Source organism: Rhinatrema bivittatum, chromosome 13, assembly GCF_901001135.1.
Source record: "Rhinatrema bivittatum chromosome 13, aRhiBiv1.1, whole genome shotgun sequence".
In the NCBI taxonomy this organism is placed as follows: Eukaryota; Metazoa; Chordata; class Amphibia; order Gymnophiona; family Rhinatrematidae; genus Rhinatrema; species Rhinatrema bivittatum.
This window is the reverse complement of record NC_042627.1, coordinates 52,598,637-52,616,481: the sequence shown is the minus strand read 5'-3', so window position 1 is coordinate 52,616,481 and position 17,845 is coordinate 52,598,637. Positions and strand designations below refer to the sequence as shown.

At 36.8% G+C, this 17,845-nt stretch overlaps 1 protein-coding gene across 1 annotated transcript in view; it reads right to left on the bottom strand.

Annotated features, from left to right (window-relative positions):
* Positions 1–9,418: 9,418 nt before the first annotated feature.
* The window catches only part of ONECUT1 (one cut homeobox 1), a 54,542-nt gene continuing 46,115 nt past the window's right edge, over positions 9,419–17,845 (bottom strand). The window contains exon 3 of the mRNA XM_029575653.1: positions 9,419–12,183. Coding sequence (XP_029431513.1) covers positions 11,891–12,183 — 293 coding nt within the window. The 3' untranslated portion in view covers positions 9,419–11,890. The remainder of the gene's footprint in view (positions 12,184–17,845) is intronic.

The following is a 17,845-nucleotide window of genomic DNA, read 5'->3' as shown; positions in this document are numbered from 1 at the left end:
TTCCCAACATTCTGTTTGCTTTTTTGACTGCTGCAGCACACTGAACCGACGATTTCAATGTATTATCCACTATGACGCCTAGATCTCTTTCTTGGGTGGTAGCACCTAATATGGAACCCAACATTGTGTAATTATAGCATGGGTTATTTTTCCCTATATGCATCACCTTGCACTTATCCACATTAAATTTCATCTGCCATTTGGATGCCCAATTTTCCAGTCTCACAAGGTCTTCCTGCAATTTATCACAATCTGCTTGTGATTTAACTACTCTGAACAATTTTGTGTCATCTGCAGATTTGATTATCTCACTCGTCGTATTTCTTTCCAGATCATTTATAAATATATTGAAAGTAAGGGTCCCAATACAGATCCCTGAAGCACTCCACTGTCTACTGCATATAGAAAGACATGGTTTAATGTAACACAGTCAACATGGATTTACCCAAGGGAAGTCTTTCCTCACAAATCTGCTTCATTTTTTGAAGGGATTAATAAACATAGATGTAGTCTATTTGGATTTTCAGGAGGTGTTTGACAAAGTCCCTCATGAGAGGTTTCTAAAAAAACTAAAAAGTCTTGGGATAGGAGGCGATGTCCTTTCATTTATTGCAAACTGGTTAAAATACAGGAAACAGAGAGCAGGATTAAATGGTCAATTTTCTCAGTAGAAAAGGGTAAACAGTGGAGTGCCTCAGGGATCTGTACTTGGACCTGTGTTTTTCAATATATTTATAAATAATCTGGAAAAGAATCTGTGAGGTAATCATATTTGCAGATGATACAAAATTATTCAACGTATTTAAATCACAAGCGGATTGTGATAAATTGCAGGAGGACCTTGCGAGATTGGAAGATTGGGCATCCAAATAGCAGATAAAATTTAATGTGGACAAGTGCAAGGTGTTGCATATAGAGAAAAATAACCCATGCTGTAGTTAAACAATGTTAGGTTCCATACCTAGGTTACCACCCAGGAAAAAGATCTAGGCATCATAGTGGATAATACTTTAAAATCGTCAGCTCAGTGTGCTGCAGCAGTCAAAAAAGCAAATAGAATGTTAGGAATTATTAGGAAGGGAATGGTGAATAAAACGGAAAATGTCATAATGCCTCTCTATCGCTCCATGGTTAGACCGCATCTTGAGTACTGTGTACAATTCTGGTCACCGCATCTCAAAAAAGATATAGTTGTACTGGAGAAGGTACAGATAAGGGCGACCAAAATGATAAAGGGGATGGAACAGCTCCCCTATGAGGAAAGGCTAAAGAAGTTAGGGCTGTTCAGCTTGGAGAAGAGACAGCGAGGGGGGATATATTAGAGGTGTTTAAAATCATGAGAGGTCTAGAATGTGTAAATAGGAATTGGTTATTTACTCTTTCAGATAATAGAACGACTAGAGGGCACTCCATGAAGTTATCAAGTAGCACATTTAAAACAAATCCGAGAAAATTCTTTTTCACTCAACACACAATTAAGCTCTGGAATTTGTTGCCAGGGGATGTGGTTAGTGCAGTTAGTGTAGCTGGGTTTAAAAAAGGTTTGGATAAGTTCTTGAAGGAGACGCCCATTCACTGCTATTAATCAAGTTCACTTAGGGAATAGCCACTGCTATTAATTGCATCAGTGGCATTGGATCTTCTTAGTGTTTGGGTAATTGCCAGGTTCTTGTGGCCTGGTTTGGCCTCTGTTGGAAACGGGATGCTGGGCTTGATGGACCCTGTATGGCAATTTCTTATGTTCTCATGTTCTTATGTTCTTACCATTGCTTTCATTTTACACATACTCCACTGATATTATACAAACTTTGTATTCTGTTATTGGCAGTAATTATATTGAGCTCTGTATAAAACCATTTTCTGGGAAGAATTAGGCTAGAAGGGTGCCATGTTTAATTTTCCTGCCAGCAGAGCACTACAACTTTGCACTTGGGTAAATGATTCCAAGAGGCCTTGGGGGGGCTCTTTTTATGTTTTGCAAGTCAGGTGGTGAGGTGGAAGGTCCTTTAATCTGGAGGAAATTTTGGAGGTCATAGTTGGGGGGGGGGGGGGGGTAGGGACTTGGGGCTAGCAGTCTCTTTAAAGATTGTGGTCCAAAGGGGCCGGAACACATGGACATTACCAATATGAGTAACATCTGCCTGACTCTAGCTACACGGGAATGCAGGATTTTCTAAGCTATGGTACACACCACAGTTTAATAAATCCTGTGGAAAATAAGTGCTGTTAAAATGGCACGTTAATGCAATGCAATGTTTTAATGCAGTTTGGTAAATAGGCTCCTTGTGGCCTTTCTCAAAAATGACTTTTACCCATTCTATGCCTATGACAAAAATCTTTATTAAAAAGGCCTGTAGGCCAGATATACTAAAGGGTTTTTCCCATTTTGTGTCAGTGGCAAAAAAGCTTTGCAAATCTGGCCCTGAGAAACACCCACATTTGACAGAAATAGATCACTCATCTGTAGTATTCCGAAGTAAAATTATCCCGTAAGTTGTAGATCAATAAGTTGTAGAGCTATTTGAAATGTTCTTATCATCTTTTGCATTGTTATGGAACAGTTTTAATAGGACCCGGTATCCTTGCAATTCACACTTACCATATTCATTCCATCATTTTAGAGCTCCTTTATTGGCAATAGTAAGCATAGTGGCCTGTGTGTATTTGGATTTCTTGCTTTGTGCCCATTAGATACTTACTTTGCTAGAAATGCAACAGTGCTGAAAAATCTCCAAAGAATGCTGTGGAATAAATTGTTAGCAGTAATAAAACAGATGAGAATAAATAATTCCTGTAGAGGAGAACTATTCAGAGCAAAACAATTATCTGCAGTTATAGAATATTCTGTCGTCCGGAACAAAGAGTGTCTTTTCTTAAACTAATATTTTCAGAAGCATCCATCTTTGAGTCGTCTCAGAAGGAAGCAATATGCTGACAGATTAGGGATTTGCATGTGATTGTACTAAAATGACATCAGTTATTCAAGTGATATTTGTTTAGCCAGTGAGCAATAAAATAAGAAAGAAACTGTAGAAAATATTTCTGAATGAAGTATATAGTGGTCAAATCTGTTTACAGTATGTAAATTTCAACTTGTCCCCAAAAATGCTTTTCGTACCTTGTTGGTTAAAGAAGTCAAACTCTACTATATACTGCCTTAATAGCAAAAGAATTGATTGGCTCCCAGCCTAGTTATTAGAGAGGGATCACTTGTTCCTCATTTGATGTGGTCTTTTTGAAGAATTGTTGACAAAGAAGATGAATGCAAGTTTCTTGATGTTCTCAAAAATCCTTTAATACTTTATTTTTAACATCCCCTTATAAGAATTCATTAGGAAAGTTAATGCTTACTACTACCTTGTACTTGGAACTGGAGAAACAAAAGAAGGCAAGAAATATCTAAATTTAAAGTGCTGGAAAATCCAACATTTTATTTACTACATTTCTGTGACTACATAAACGCTGAAACATTTTAACACCAAAAAGCATGATGACATCATCACTTGCTCTTTTTTTTTTCTTTTTTTTTTTTTTTTCTTTTTTTGCTTAGCAAACACAGCAGATGATATTGCACGGCATAAAGTGAGAACAGTAGCAAAGCTTAAAAGGAAAGAGAAATAAATAAATCTTAACGCAGTACAGGAGATACCCATAAACAAACCAAAATAATGCCTATTGCATTACACTTTTAGGTACGCACAAAAGTACATAAGAAGCGCTTGACTAAGAGAGAGATTGCGAGAGAAAGAGAGATCGACAAAATATTAGCAATAAACTGTAATTAGGTACAATAATCATTTAGATTGAAATGCAGATGCAATGCATAAATTACTACTACTGCTGTCTAATTTGCGAAAAATATCAGCAAAGTTGTAATTTTTTTTTTTTAAAGCAAAATCTTCTAAGTCCCTCTTTCTTTTCACTGCTGCGAAAAAACTCCCTCTCGCCCTTGGAAGATTTTCCTTTGTCTAGGGATCTTTTCACCTGATGATTGTCTTAGGCGCGCTTTTCCATTCGAAATAACTAAGCTAACTTGAACATTGGAAACTGGCTTTCTTTGTAAACAATAGGCAAAGTCAAAAGGTGGACATCCAGATTTTAAAAGGATAAGAGAAAAAGGTTAGGCAAGCAAATGCAGTCATTTCCTGGTCCAGATCAGGTCCTGGAATAGTGAATACATGAGATGGGGAGGTCATGAGGACAACTATTGAAGCAAGCAAAAGACAGTGCTTTAAAATGAATTCTTTTAATACTGGTTTTTGGTTCATACTGCAAAACTAAAATGATCCCACAATGATTATGCAATAAATGCAGAACATACCAGCACAAATAAAAATTCTAAAACAGAAACAACGAACAGTTACCTAAACACATTTCTGTTAGTAGTTGATTTATCAAACAGACTAGAAATGTTTCTGTTTTATTTTTCACTTTAAACATGTCATGGGTTTATTTTATGCATTAAAAGCAGACAATTAGCCGATGCCGAATGATCCTGCATTTCAAAGCACGTTTATTGTTCCATATCAATACTTGACGTATAAAAATGTATCAAAGAATGTTTTACCCTTTGACCAAAAGCGCAAACCCTCCCTTTCTGTCCCCTCTAGTCTTCCAAAGTATTCCCCCCCAAAACAAAATGTGTACACCTTGACCTTAACTACTGTGCATAAAGAAACTATATTTACATCTACTGTACCACCAGAGGGCATTGATTTATGGCGGAAAAAAATTCTGTTTGCATAATACTAGATTTCTAAAACTATATCTGTGATCACCAATATCTTTTTTTTAATGTATTGGAACTCTACAGCACAGCTAATGTGCAAATTTATAGAAAGAAAAAGTGATGTAGATATACAGCAAATAAAATAATAGAAACCGAAATAGTACAGACAATACTATTTCTGTTAAGAATAGACTTGGTTAAAAGAAAGCCAACAAAATAATTGGGTAGAATTGATACTTTTATAATGCTAGCAAAAGTTAAAAGTTGCAAGCTTTTATGACTACTGTTGACCCTTCCTTACGCAATATAAAAATACATGTGACATGCATGCGCAATTCCAGTAAAAAATTTCAGATTAGAAAAATGCATACTTTTTTTTAACTCCATAAGCCAGTGTCCTTGCATATCACAAGTCCTACTGGTACATGGGATATAGCTGAAACTGAGGCAATGACTTGGATGAGATCAAGATAAAACAAAACAGGGCATAATCCTCCCTGTCCCCAGTGTCCCCAGATGCACTGTGCACTTTGGCAAAGTCATCCCTAGCTATGGTTTGCCACAGCTGGATAAAGTGGTTCCAATTGATATAACATAATATACTATGTTTCTAGTTCTGCAAAATAAAAAAAAAAAAAAAAAGAATAAGCAAGAAGACTAATGACTTGATTTTGCTGTCCTACCTTTGTTTTCAGAGATGGTAGCCAGAATTTTCACTGCCAGCATACATGGCACAAAAACAAAAGAGGCACTCATAAAAGTCTGAAGAAATCTAAGAGCTGTTTGATGAAACTGAAACATGCGCTGGTTCAGTCTACTCAGTAAGCATTCATTACGGGTTCATGATCTGGCAGCCCAGCTGCATCTAACAGTGGCCTCTTACTATGTGCATGAGGCAACTAAAGTATTGGTCCATTAAAAAAAAAATCCAATCACCTCCCCCTCCCCCCTCCCACTCAGCTTCCTCCTCTTAATTTTGGAATTAAAAAGGACTGATGAAAAGTAGAATGTGTGGTACACAGAAATTCCAAATTCAAGTTAGCTTGGCTCTCTAAGTACTACGCCCTACACTTTCTATACCCGTTCGTATGGCAAATTATATATATATATATTTATTTAAATCAACAAATTCTCTCACAAATGCCAGTGCTTTAACATTAAACAATGTTTAGATTCTTTGGATGTGTAGGTTTCACCCACAAAGTAACCCTTCCAAAAATGGCCAATAAATTAAAGAGAGTGAGAAAAACAGATACACCTAACAATAATGCCTTTCTGTTCCAGGAATCTAAAACCTTGAGCCCTCCTTTTGGTATGTTCAAGGTTTGGGGGATCTGGCAGTGTTTAAAACACACATTAAAGAAGTGCCTGCTAAGATAATGGAGGTACATCCTGTAGTCAGACAAGAGAAGCAATCTCCTTAAATCTCAGCAGATGAACAAAAGATTGTAACATAAAGCTTTGGCTGTTTTCAAAATCTACTATTTACAAAGTTGGTTTTCTATACTACATAGTTATAAATTAAATCAATGATTAAATAAGCTTACAAAATACAATTAAATAAAAAGAAATCACAGCACATTAGAAAAAACATAAATGTATGAACACACTTATTACAGCAGAGAGAGTTTTCTTTTTTACCCTGTGAAAAGAACATCCAACACACAGCTTCAGCATTAAAGAAAAGCAAACAAAATGAAAATAAAGCCATATTTTTTACTTTCGTGCATTAAATCTTTGCAGCCCAACTTTTAATACAACCCCTAATCATCTTTAAAAAACACCCTCTTCTTCCTTGAGCATGACAGAGTAGTTCTGCCCAAACCAAAAGTACAAAATAAATAAGAATTATAAAGCTTTTGAAGTAACGTTTAACAATTATCAAACTAATAAGTTCTGCCTTATCACATAGACTCTCTATACAACGTAACCCTAAAGATTTCTTATACTATGAGGTATTTGGAACAATTGGTAAAAGCACTGCACGGCCTGCATCTGGGCGCCAGGGACTCGGGCCAACTGCACACACGGGGACGTGGAGAAGAGCTTTGGTTTGTCAGCAAGAAAAAAGTGGAAAGAAAATTCCTTTGGTATCAAAGAAAGGTTCATTGCATGGTTGCACGGCAAAAGCACCACGGTGAAGAATTATTCCTTTTTAAAAATTTTTTTTATTTTATTTCCTTTTTAGCATTTGTGGCCTTTCTAAGAGGCTGAGGTATTCAAAGAGTATAAGGTGAGAGAGAAGAGGTCAACGGCGGTTTAACACTTTGGTTCAAGCAAGGCACTCGTCCTATGAGTTTACAAAGTTTTGCAACATGTTTGCCTAAAGCTTCATTATCAATATTATTAATATTATTATTAGTAATAGTAATAAAATGAAGAAAACGTGTACGCTGAGTGGAGGTGGCGGATAGGAGGAAGGATGCCGAGTGCCCTCTGCAGACGAAGGCCGTGCAAGAAAAAATCTTTGGTATTCTTTGGTATCATCAATGTGATTAAAATCACGAATGGAAATCGAGTGAGGTAGCGTCTTTGGTTCACACTATAAATAGTAGATCTTTACACATTTTTTTTTTACATGTGGAAGCAGCTTTTTCTTACCTTTGCTTCTTTGTCTTAGCATTAGGAAATAGTTACCAAATGTATTGTAAAGCTAACCACACCACAATAAACCAGAAGGCAGCCCAAAAATCAAACCGACCTTCTAGGATTTGAATGCACCATAAACACCTATTACAAAAGGAGTAAGTGCTTTCTCTTTGTTTGCTAAATGCATAGTTTCTTCATCAGTATGGAGAAAGAAGGAGCTTTCTAGGAAACTGCCTTTCCAACTAATGTGAGGAGTAATGTCCTAAGACTCTTTGGTATAGCTAGGTCTGCAGTATTCTTTACCTGTAAGGTCTGGTGGTCTTCCTTGAACAAAAGGTAATATCCCACCTTCCTATGGAGAACATTGGGGCAGCTCTAAGAAAGCAGAGTGCTTTTATGAATACCATATAAATGCACTAATGGACCCTGTGCTGTGGAAAAATGAAAACGCTGAACTTCTCCCACCCCACCCCTGGTCTTTGGTAGCTTATGATGGAGAATGGTCATTTGTGGGATAGGCATACTGACTCCAGGAATCAATGAAGTGCAAATTCCATGGCGCCTCAGTTTCTTTGGAATGTGAACTGCAACCCAATTGCTTGATGTTTTCAAACTTGTCTCCACTTTTCTCCCTTTCAAAACACTTTTGATTCCTTTCTAGTCTCCTGTAGGTCCTACATTGACAGCTCAGAGTGAGTTGTGAGCCCATATTATCTAGGCTTGTAATCTTGGTGTAACTGCACATAAAAGAAATGAAAGAAAATGTAGGATTCATTATTAAGTGGATAGTAGAAATAAATGCTAGAATTTAAACTTCGTGCTGGAAGCATCATTCAGTCAATGTAGTAGCATTTACTGGTATCATATAGATGTAATGCTGTGAACATGGTTTCCTATGTCTTTATGTATATCGTGTAAGTGTGGTTTGCATATTGCTTATGAGTTTGTTGAGTTCATTAAGGGCTTCTAACATAAAACACAGTATTACACATATTAAACAGTCTTGTAAAGTTCAGCTAGGCAAATTAACTATTATGCATTGATCCATGCTGGAAAATATTGTACATGTCTTAAGATTGCATGGCCAATGCATGTTCAGTGCTGATTGAAAAGTTCTCTTTGGTTTCAGCAAATATTTCATGTTCTAGAATTTCAAAAGGTGTAAAAACAAAAATGCCAAAAATGTGGTCATGTACATAGACATTCTCTACATTTGTAAATTACAAATTTAAAGTAAAACAAAGCTTTCTGTCTACCTATATAAAAAAGTTTTAATACCGTATTTTTCTCTTGAAGAATGCAAACATTTTTGCCCAAAAGCATCAGATTTGCCTTTGTTAATGTTATAACACTGAGGTGGTAATTATTGCAATCTTACATTGTACATATCTTTTATTATGAACTGTTATCTAGTTTTAAATATATGTACTTGTAAATAGTTATTTTTAGGTATAATTTCAGATAAAGTGTACATTATCATTTAAAGGTCAAAGTTAAAAAGGTAATTCCATTTTAAATTAATACAATGGAATGTCACTCTATCATTTCATATTTGGTTCCAGTATGCTAATATTTTCAGGAAGGACAAATCTCAGTTATATTTCTTCAAATCAATTAAATGTATTTATATTAGGATTGAAAGAAATATGTTGGCCACAGAATCAAAGAAAATCTTTTCTGCATAGAGTAGGTCCATAAAGTGGCAGCTTTACACTTATAAAAGTTGTAGCGCTTTAAAATTCCTTCATTTTTGGGTTCGTGCTCATTAGGAAGTCAATTGGATGGTCAAACAGAGTGGACCAACTGGTCCTTATCTTCTGAGGTTTTCTGTGTTTGAATTTACCTGACTATACATCTTTATTTTATTTGTAAGAAAAGGGCCGAGGTGTCCTATTTGGGAATTTTACTTGCCCTCATTGTTGTAAAGTCAGTTACCTGCAGAGGTCACACCAATTTTCAAAGTGAACCTACACAAAATTACCGCAGGAAACCTACTAATTTGGATCAGTTGTGTGTGTTGCTTTTTTTTTTAATAAGCACAATAGTTTTGAAAATTCAACCCCTTCCCCAACCCTGCCCTTGGCAATTCAGTTGCTCACGACAGGTAAACATATGCACTGACAGGCCTTACATGTGCATGTTTATCTGCACAAAGGCCATTTCTGCTGGTAGAGCACTGTTTTACCCACGGGGATGCAGCTGAGAAAACCATGTGACTCAGCCCCCAGAAAGATTTCTCCCATTAATATGCTTATCCTGTAATGGGAAAGGAAAAAAGCCCAGCATCTCCAAAAATAATTTCAAACAGCTCAATTAAACACCCCTTACATGCAAAACCAAAATTTCACATCCCTGTTGTGGTTATCATTAAGCTAAGCAAAACAATTTAAATGAAAGTGTGGACTGCCTGGCATTATTTTATATTTAGAGTCAGATTTCAGTTTTGGGCAGTATTAGAGCCAAAAAAAAGTGCCAAAAGCCAGCATTTCAAAAATGCATGCACAATTTTGAAATGGTGTATCTTTTGCCAAAGGATTTCAACTCCTGCAGTGTCAGAAAGGGAAACTTTTTCACAGTCCACAAAGACTTCTGCAGACAGCAGGGTGAGACATTTTAGGGATCCATGGCGCTTTTTGCATGTATGGGATATTTTGTTTTCTTTTCACTTTTGGCTTTATAATACTCATGAAACAAAGCTCTTTGGCTTCAGTTCTGCAAAATTTCTGAGCTATGTAAATAATTGAATATTTGCAGATATTCTGCCGTCGGCAGTTTTTGCTTATACTGCCAAAAACATATTTGGGATAGACTGGATGATATCCAGCTTTGTCTCATATATGTTAAATAATATGTTTACTCTTGTACATAATTGTTTGCACCTTTCTGAGTTCGGATAATAGATTTTATATTAGTTTGCTGTATTTCAATACATTATTGGTTGCTTATCCGGAATTTACTTTATTGCTATATTACCTTAAACTGAAGGTAGCAACATATTTTTATATTAAAGAGCAATTCAAATGATTTCTTCCTGAATATGCTAAATATGTGTTCATGAGAGAATTTGCTGGAGTAATTTCCAATAAAGTCAGAGAGCAAGCTAATACACCTGTGCTATTTTTCCTTTGTTTGATATAGCATAATGTGTAAATGTTGTATTCCTTTCTTTTTTAGATTTCAGTTACAACAGGCAGGAATAATTTAATTTGCTCTTGAAGTTTTGCCAGTATTAATAGTACATTTCAAAGCTCTGAGCCTCATTCAAAACTAAGGATTTTTCTCATAGGTCCTTTGTGAAATAGACCCTTCGCTATAGGGTGCATTTCAAATTAGTGGGATCTATTTTATGCACCATTTTTGTTAATAGGACATGCAAGAAAGAATATATTGAAACAAAAATGCTATTAAGGAAAAAATGTTTAACTCTACAAAATGCAAAAGGAACATTGATTCCTGTCCCAGTTGCATTATTCCTAAGCATTTTATTTATCTGCCTTTATGTTTACAAAATGTATAGAAAAAATACTTAGGATTACTGAATATAGGTTATAGAGTTGGAGATTTACAAAGTGACATTTTGCATCCTTCAAATAAGATGAACTTTAAAGACACACTGACCAGGAAGTTTATTAAAAGAATGTATATAGAATATGTATGAAATTATGGTCATATTAAAGAATGCCTAGCTATGGTGGATATCACATAATTTCATATTAATAGACTTCTTTGCTAAAATATTGTGATTTAGATTTATTCTTCTGATTCTACATTCTTTCTTGCCAGTCAGAGAAATAAGAAATAGTTTAAAATGCTGCAAATAACAGTCCTACTTACATGTTCTGATTGTTGTACGTTAGAGTAGTTTATAGCTTTCACCCTGTGTAGAACGTTAAGTAAAAATATCTTTGGATTATTAAAGTCATTGCAATAAAATACCTGCAGTATAACATGTTATCTGGTAACTACTTGATTTTTTTATGGGCGGAACTGTTTTTTTCTGAATTTCCCTTAACAAACAAAGAGAATGCACTGGTGTAGGTGACACTCAAAATTTCTTTGCCTACAGTTTGAACTTTGTGTCCAGGTCTTGGAACTACTAAGTTCAAACAACACAAGAGCAATCACACCACCGTTCACATGAACTCAGACGACGCCACACGGCTTTGGTCATGCTACATAACAACCCTTCCTTGAGATCATCCCTGACCAAGTCTGTCACCACTGGTATGTACACAGTACTGATACACCCTACACCTTCATGGAATTTTGTGAAAATGAAGAAGTCCCATTCATGAGAAGAAATCACTGGGCTCCAAACATGAACACCGAGGAAGGTGTAGGACCAGTGGGGGATTATTTTTTTCATTCATTTTTTTGTCTTTTTTGCAAGTCCTCCTCCTAAAGTGTGTGTCTCAGAACAAAGTCAAAATGCAGGTGAAATAAGTCTTTGGTTTCTTTGGACTTATAAATAACATTTTTTTTCAAATAGTTTTAAGTATAAACCTGCTATCTTGAGGTCCTGGTCTTTGTTTTTAAAGCTTTTCCACCGAGGTTTAGTTTGTGGTTATTCCTTCATGCTTTGGTACAAGTGCTTGATGAAGATGATGAGTTGCCTGAATTGGAGCTGCCCTCGTCCTGCCACTTATCCAGACTTCTCCTCCGTGCATTCATGAAGAAGTTGCTGACTGTACTCAGCTCCAGCCCTAGCTGCTGGGAAATGGTGATTTGCAATTCTTTGGATGGGCGCTTATTTTCCTTGAATATTGCATGTAGAGTTCGACGCTGGACATCTGTGAAGACCAACCTAGGCTTTTTGGGTGTATTCCCTCTATCCTTCCCATGTTCTTGTTCTTTCCTTTTGCATGCTGCAAAAAACAAAACAAAACAAAATAAACCATTTTATATTAGTGCATTATTATCAGAGAAGGTACCTTGTTACATTAATGATGCAAACAAGAAGCTGAGAAGTGAAACATTTGTTTCCTAGCAAGTCTTTTCTTTGTTAAAGCAGCTGCACTGTCTTTGGACCTTAAAATTATCAATTTGTCTATTTCTTGATTATTTTTCCTTTGTTGGTTATATTCCTAGGTCTCTTCCTCTTATTCTCCAGCAATACAATATGTTACATGTTTTTAATTTTTGTTTGGAATAAAAGGTAGATAAGCACAAAGGATCCCTAGCTGTGACGGAGTGAGGGGCAAAGCCTGGGATAAGCACAGAGGATCCTTAACAGTGAGGGGCAAAGCCTGGCATAATGTCTGAAATAAGCACAGAGGATCCTTGCCTATAGGAGCTTGAGGAGTAAAGCCTGGGATAAACAGAGCTGGAATTAAGATTTTTGCACCCACAGGTAGAGTGCCATAGTGGCACCACTTTGAAGTTGTACCAGCACATGGCTCTAAAGCAAGCAGAAACAGGCTCCTCCTTGCCCTGGGAATTCAGTGCCTTTAGAAGTTGGCACCCTAGGCCATTGCCTATGCCTAAATACACCTGTGCTTATGTCACTGATTTGTAACTATATTGGAAGAGGCTGTTTATAATGTGATAATAAATAAATAAATCTGGCCCTGGTATGTATATTTTCTTTTAACATGCTTCTATTTTTAAAAAGTCTTCACTAAGGTTATTCTTCAGCATCTTTTTTATGTTTACATTTTATATACTGTGTGCTAAGTTAGTGCTCACTTAAGCTTTTTGAGACACAGCAAAAGGCCTGATCCATAATGAACAGAGTGTTTAATAAGTTGGAAGATCTTTCAAAAACTTAAAACTGACAGCTGAATTATTAATAAATGGTTTTATAGATGCATTCTTTCTTTTATTTTATTGCAACTCTCATGAATAGTCATCCTTAATTAAGGGCATAACTATAAATGGCTCACCATGATTAGTTGACCAGGGTGCCACTTTCAGTTTATTAGACCAATATGCACTTTTGGTATTCTCTCTCTATTGGAAAAATTGTATTAATTTGAGTGCAGCTGTTGGTGCAAGAAGCTAACATAAAGGCAACAGCTGTGGCCTTTGTACTGAAAAATGCATGGTTTGCTATTGCTAATACCTAGAGTCAATGTAATGTTGTCTGAATTGGTAATTTATGATTTTGCAGTAACAGAATAATTGTTTATTATGTTCTCTTAGTTCCCACTTCAAGATCTCCCTTGATCATGTTCATGTTTTTGATATTTTTAGCTAGGAGTTCATGGTTTGACTTGAAAATCATCTCGAGCTAGAAGGTTCTGTTCAGTTTTTGCTTCCACTTAACAGATTGCTTGCTAGTTGTATCCACAGTGAATCTCAACAATGGATATTGAGAAATCTGCAGCAGGTCATTAGGATGACCTTTAACCGTTGACCTGACATATGTACAATGCTAGGTCAATGGCTACTGAAAAGACTATAATGCCTTCAATTGCAAAGTTTGTGACACAGCAATAGTCTTGTCTTTGCCATGTGTTTTCTTGAACAAAGAAGAAGTTGAATAAAAGAACAATTAAATCTCTTTTGTGCAGAGGATGATGTAAAGGTTCCTGGAATCACAATATTTAATTCATGATAAAACCATAAAACATTTTTGCAGTACATGGTCATATAATAGGCATGCTGCAAGAATTGTATCTTGTGAGGTTTCACAGCGGATGGGTAGTCCTTTTTTAAAGTGTGATTCATGGGGCTTTATTCCTTATTGAAGTAGAAAACGTCCCTTGCCTTGTGTCCCTCTGTAGTAAATTATATGTAAATGTTTTGCTACTTGGCATATTACAAAACAGAAACTTTGGTATAATATTGACTCTTCTGTTGATGTTAAAGCTGAATCTGTGTCTAAAATTGACAATCATGAAAATTGTCTACTTGTGCACTTAAACATTTTGTTTGAATGGGTACATATATAATAATTAATAATACGTTAGTTAAATATAAACAATCTCCTAAAGGAGACCATTTTTATTTGAAGAATAAGTTCTAAGAAGCTTCCTCTGCATTCTGTAGAAGCCAGAGTAACTAACTAAGGGGGTTATTTTCTAAACCCTAACGCACGCGATATGATGCAAATTAGGGGGAGGGGAGGAGTCGGGGGAGGGGAGGGGCAGAGTTAGCAGTGTTTTCACTGCCGGTGATAATGTTACTAACATTATCATTGGCAGTAGCATGCCGAATAACTACACCTTTTATGGTATCGCTATTCGGTGCAAAAGCCGGCAGCCGGTGCACTGCAGTGGTGCGAAGGCTGCGGACTTTTGCAGGCCCGCCCCCCTTCTCCCCCCGTCCCCTGTTTTCGCAGGATTCACCATTCTGCAAAAGAATGGTGAATCCAGGCCTAAAGCTTTCTGGTTTATTAACATAATAACATGAGATATGCCAAGTTGAGCTAGACCAAAGGTCCATTGAGCCTAGCATCTTATCTCCAACAGTGGCTAATCTGCATGACTAGATAGTACCCATTTGCATGTGTAAATAGGATAGCTGTAGTTTGATAGCTATTTCTACAAAAAAGTCCTATTTGATGTAGTCTTCATTTATTTATTCACTTTTTATATACCGATATTCGTGAGAGCTTCATATCGGTTTACATCACATGTCAATGTATAAATCCAGCAATGCATAACATTAAAATAATCAATAAATAAACTAAGCTAAAACAATCTTAAAAAACATTTAAAACATTTTAAAACATAATTGCTATAAATCCTTAAAAATAAATTTAGATTCCAACATCAGTAGTTCTATTTGAAGAATTAAATTTGAATTTCTATTATTAATACAATTCAAATTAAGAACAATATTATGGAGAAGCCTTTAAGCTTCTGTAAAAAAGACTCCAGGGGGCGATCCGGGTAACTGTAGACCAGTGAGCCTGACTTCAGTGCCGGGAAAAATAGTGGAAATTATTCTCAAGATCAAAATCGTAGAGCACATAGAAAGACATGATTTAATGGGACACAGTCAACATGGATTTACCTAAGGGAAGTTTTGCCTAACAAATCTGCTTAATTTTTTTGAAGGGGTTAATAAACATGTGGATAAAGGTGAACCGGTAGATGTAGTGTATTTGGATTTTCAGAAGGCATTTGACAAAGTCCCTCATGAGAGGCTTCTACGAAAACTAAAAAGTCATGGGATAGGAGGCGATGTCCTTTCGTGAATTACAAAGTGGTTAAAAGACAGGAAACAGAGAGTAGGATTAAATGGTCACATTTCTCAGTGGAAAAGGGTAAACAGTGGAGTGCCTCAGGGATCTGTACTTGGACCGGTGCTTTTCAATATATATATAAATTATCTGGAAAGGAATACGACGAGTGAGGTTATCAAATTTGCGGATGATACAAAATTATTCAGAGTAGTTAAATCACAAGCAGACTGTGATACATTACAGGAGGACCTTGCAAGACTGGAAGATTGGGCATCCAAATGGCAGATGAAATTTAATGTGGACAAGTGCAAGGTGTTGCATATAAGGAAAAATAACCCTTGCTGTAGTTACACGATGTTAGGTTCCATATTAGGAGCTACCACCCAGGAAAAAGATCTAGGCATCATAGTGGATAATACTTTAAAATCGTCGGCTCAGTGTGCTGCAGCAGTCAAAAAAGCAAATAGAATGTTAGGAATTATTAGGAAGGGAATGGTTAATAGAATGGAAAATGTCATAATGCCTCTATATCGCTCCATGGTGAGACCGCACCTTGAATACTGTGTACAATTCTGGTCGCCGCATCTCAAAAAAGATATAGTTGCGATGGAGACGGTACAGAGAAGGGCAACCAAAATGATAAAGGGGATGGAACAGCTCTCCTATGAGGAAAGGCTGAAGAGGTTAGGGCTGTTCAGCTTGGAGAAGAGATGGCTGAGGGGGGATATGATAGAGGTCTTTAAGCTCATGAGAGGTCTTGAATGAGTAGATGTGACTCGGTTATTTACACTTTCGAATAATAGAAGGACTAGGGGGCATTCCATGAAGTTAGCAAGTAACACATTTAAGACTAATCGGAGAAAATTCTTTTTCACTCAATGCACAATAAAGCTCTGGAATTTGTTGCCAGAGGAGGTGGTTAGTGCAGTTAGTGTAGCTGGGTTCAAAAAAGGTTTGGATAAGTTCTTGGAGGAGAAGTCCATTAATGGCTATTAATCAATTATACTTAGGGAATAGCCACTGCTATTAATTGCATCAGTAGCATGGGTTCTTCTTAGTGTTTGGGTAATTGCCAGGTTCTTGTGGCCTGGTTTTGGCCTCTGTTGGAAACAGGGTGCTGGGCTTGATGGACCCTTGGTCTGACCCAGCATGGCAATTTCTTATGTTCTTATGTTCTTAAAAGTCATTAGATTGACTGTTTTGTTTGTATTCAATGAGAATTAAATATACTGATGTTTGAAGCAAATTTTGTAAATATATATTGTTGCGCATTAACAGGTGGATTTTAAAAGTCTGATGCGTGCTGAAATTAGGGGATGCACGAATATGTCAAGCCCATAGACGCTGAGCAGATTTTAAAAGCCGCCTGTTTATGCACATAAATGCCATTGTGCACGTATGGAAAATTCTCAAAAAGGGGTGAGGCGTGAGTGTGATCTGGGTGGCACATGGGCATTCCAGGATTTTAACCACAAACATATGTGTAAATATTTATGCGATCTAGCACTAACTGGTGTCCCCTGCTGCATAACATTACTTCTACTATGGGTGGTGTATAAGTTAGAAAACAAAAAAATCTAGGCAGATCAGCAGAGTTTTAAGTATCAGAGCTAACAGGTTATTTTATAACATGCTCGTGCACACACGATTATGTTATAAAATAGCTGTGTCCCTGGGCGCAGGCTGATGAACGCATGCACATGTGCACCCTTGCACCACTATGAAAGTTACCATTCCTGTGAGCAATTTTCAAAGGATCTAGCTGGCTAAAAGGGTTTGAAAGTTGCCCAACATAGAGTGGCTAAATATAGTCATCTAGGGGCCTAGATATTAAGCATTTTTCCCATAAATATAAAAAGACTGCACATTGTCTATCACGAACCCTGCATTATAAATCCAGTGAACTAATGGCTATTAAACCCCCAGGGTTTTGTGCAAGTAATGCTCACATTGCTACTGTTGGTCATACATGGGCATTATCAGTGGCGGCAACATCTGGCACAATGTGGTTTCTAGTCCGCCTCCCAGCAACAATCAATAGCCCTTTCCAGCCTCTCCACTCTTTATCAAGAATTAGAGACATCTTCCAGTCCTCCCGCTAAAGCAAGGATCAGGGTTCCCATGCTTGGCCTTCCCATCTGAAGTCATACTATGGTGGAATGAAGGCAGAGGGAGTTGTGAACCTTCTTGTCCCTCCAGTGCCTAAATCCAAAAGTCTTCATAAAGTTAGCCAGTACAATTTTGGATGTTCATACCGGAAGGGCAAGAGGATGGATGATTCCGTTCCTCTGGATGTTAGACTGGAAGTGAATTACCTGTCATTCAGAAAAATTGAAAACATGGCTATGTCCTCCTGGTTAGTATATTTAGAAGGGTGTGTGGAAATTTCCTAGGGG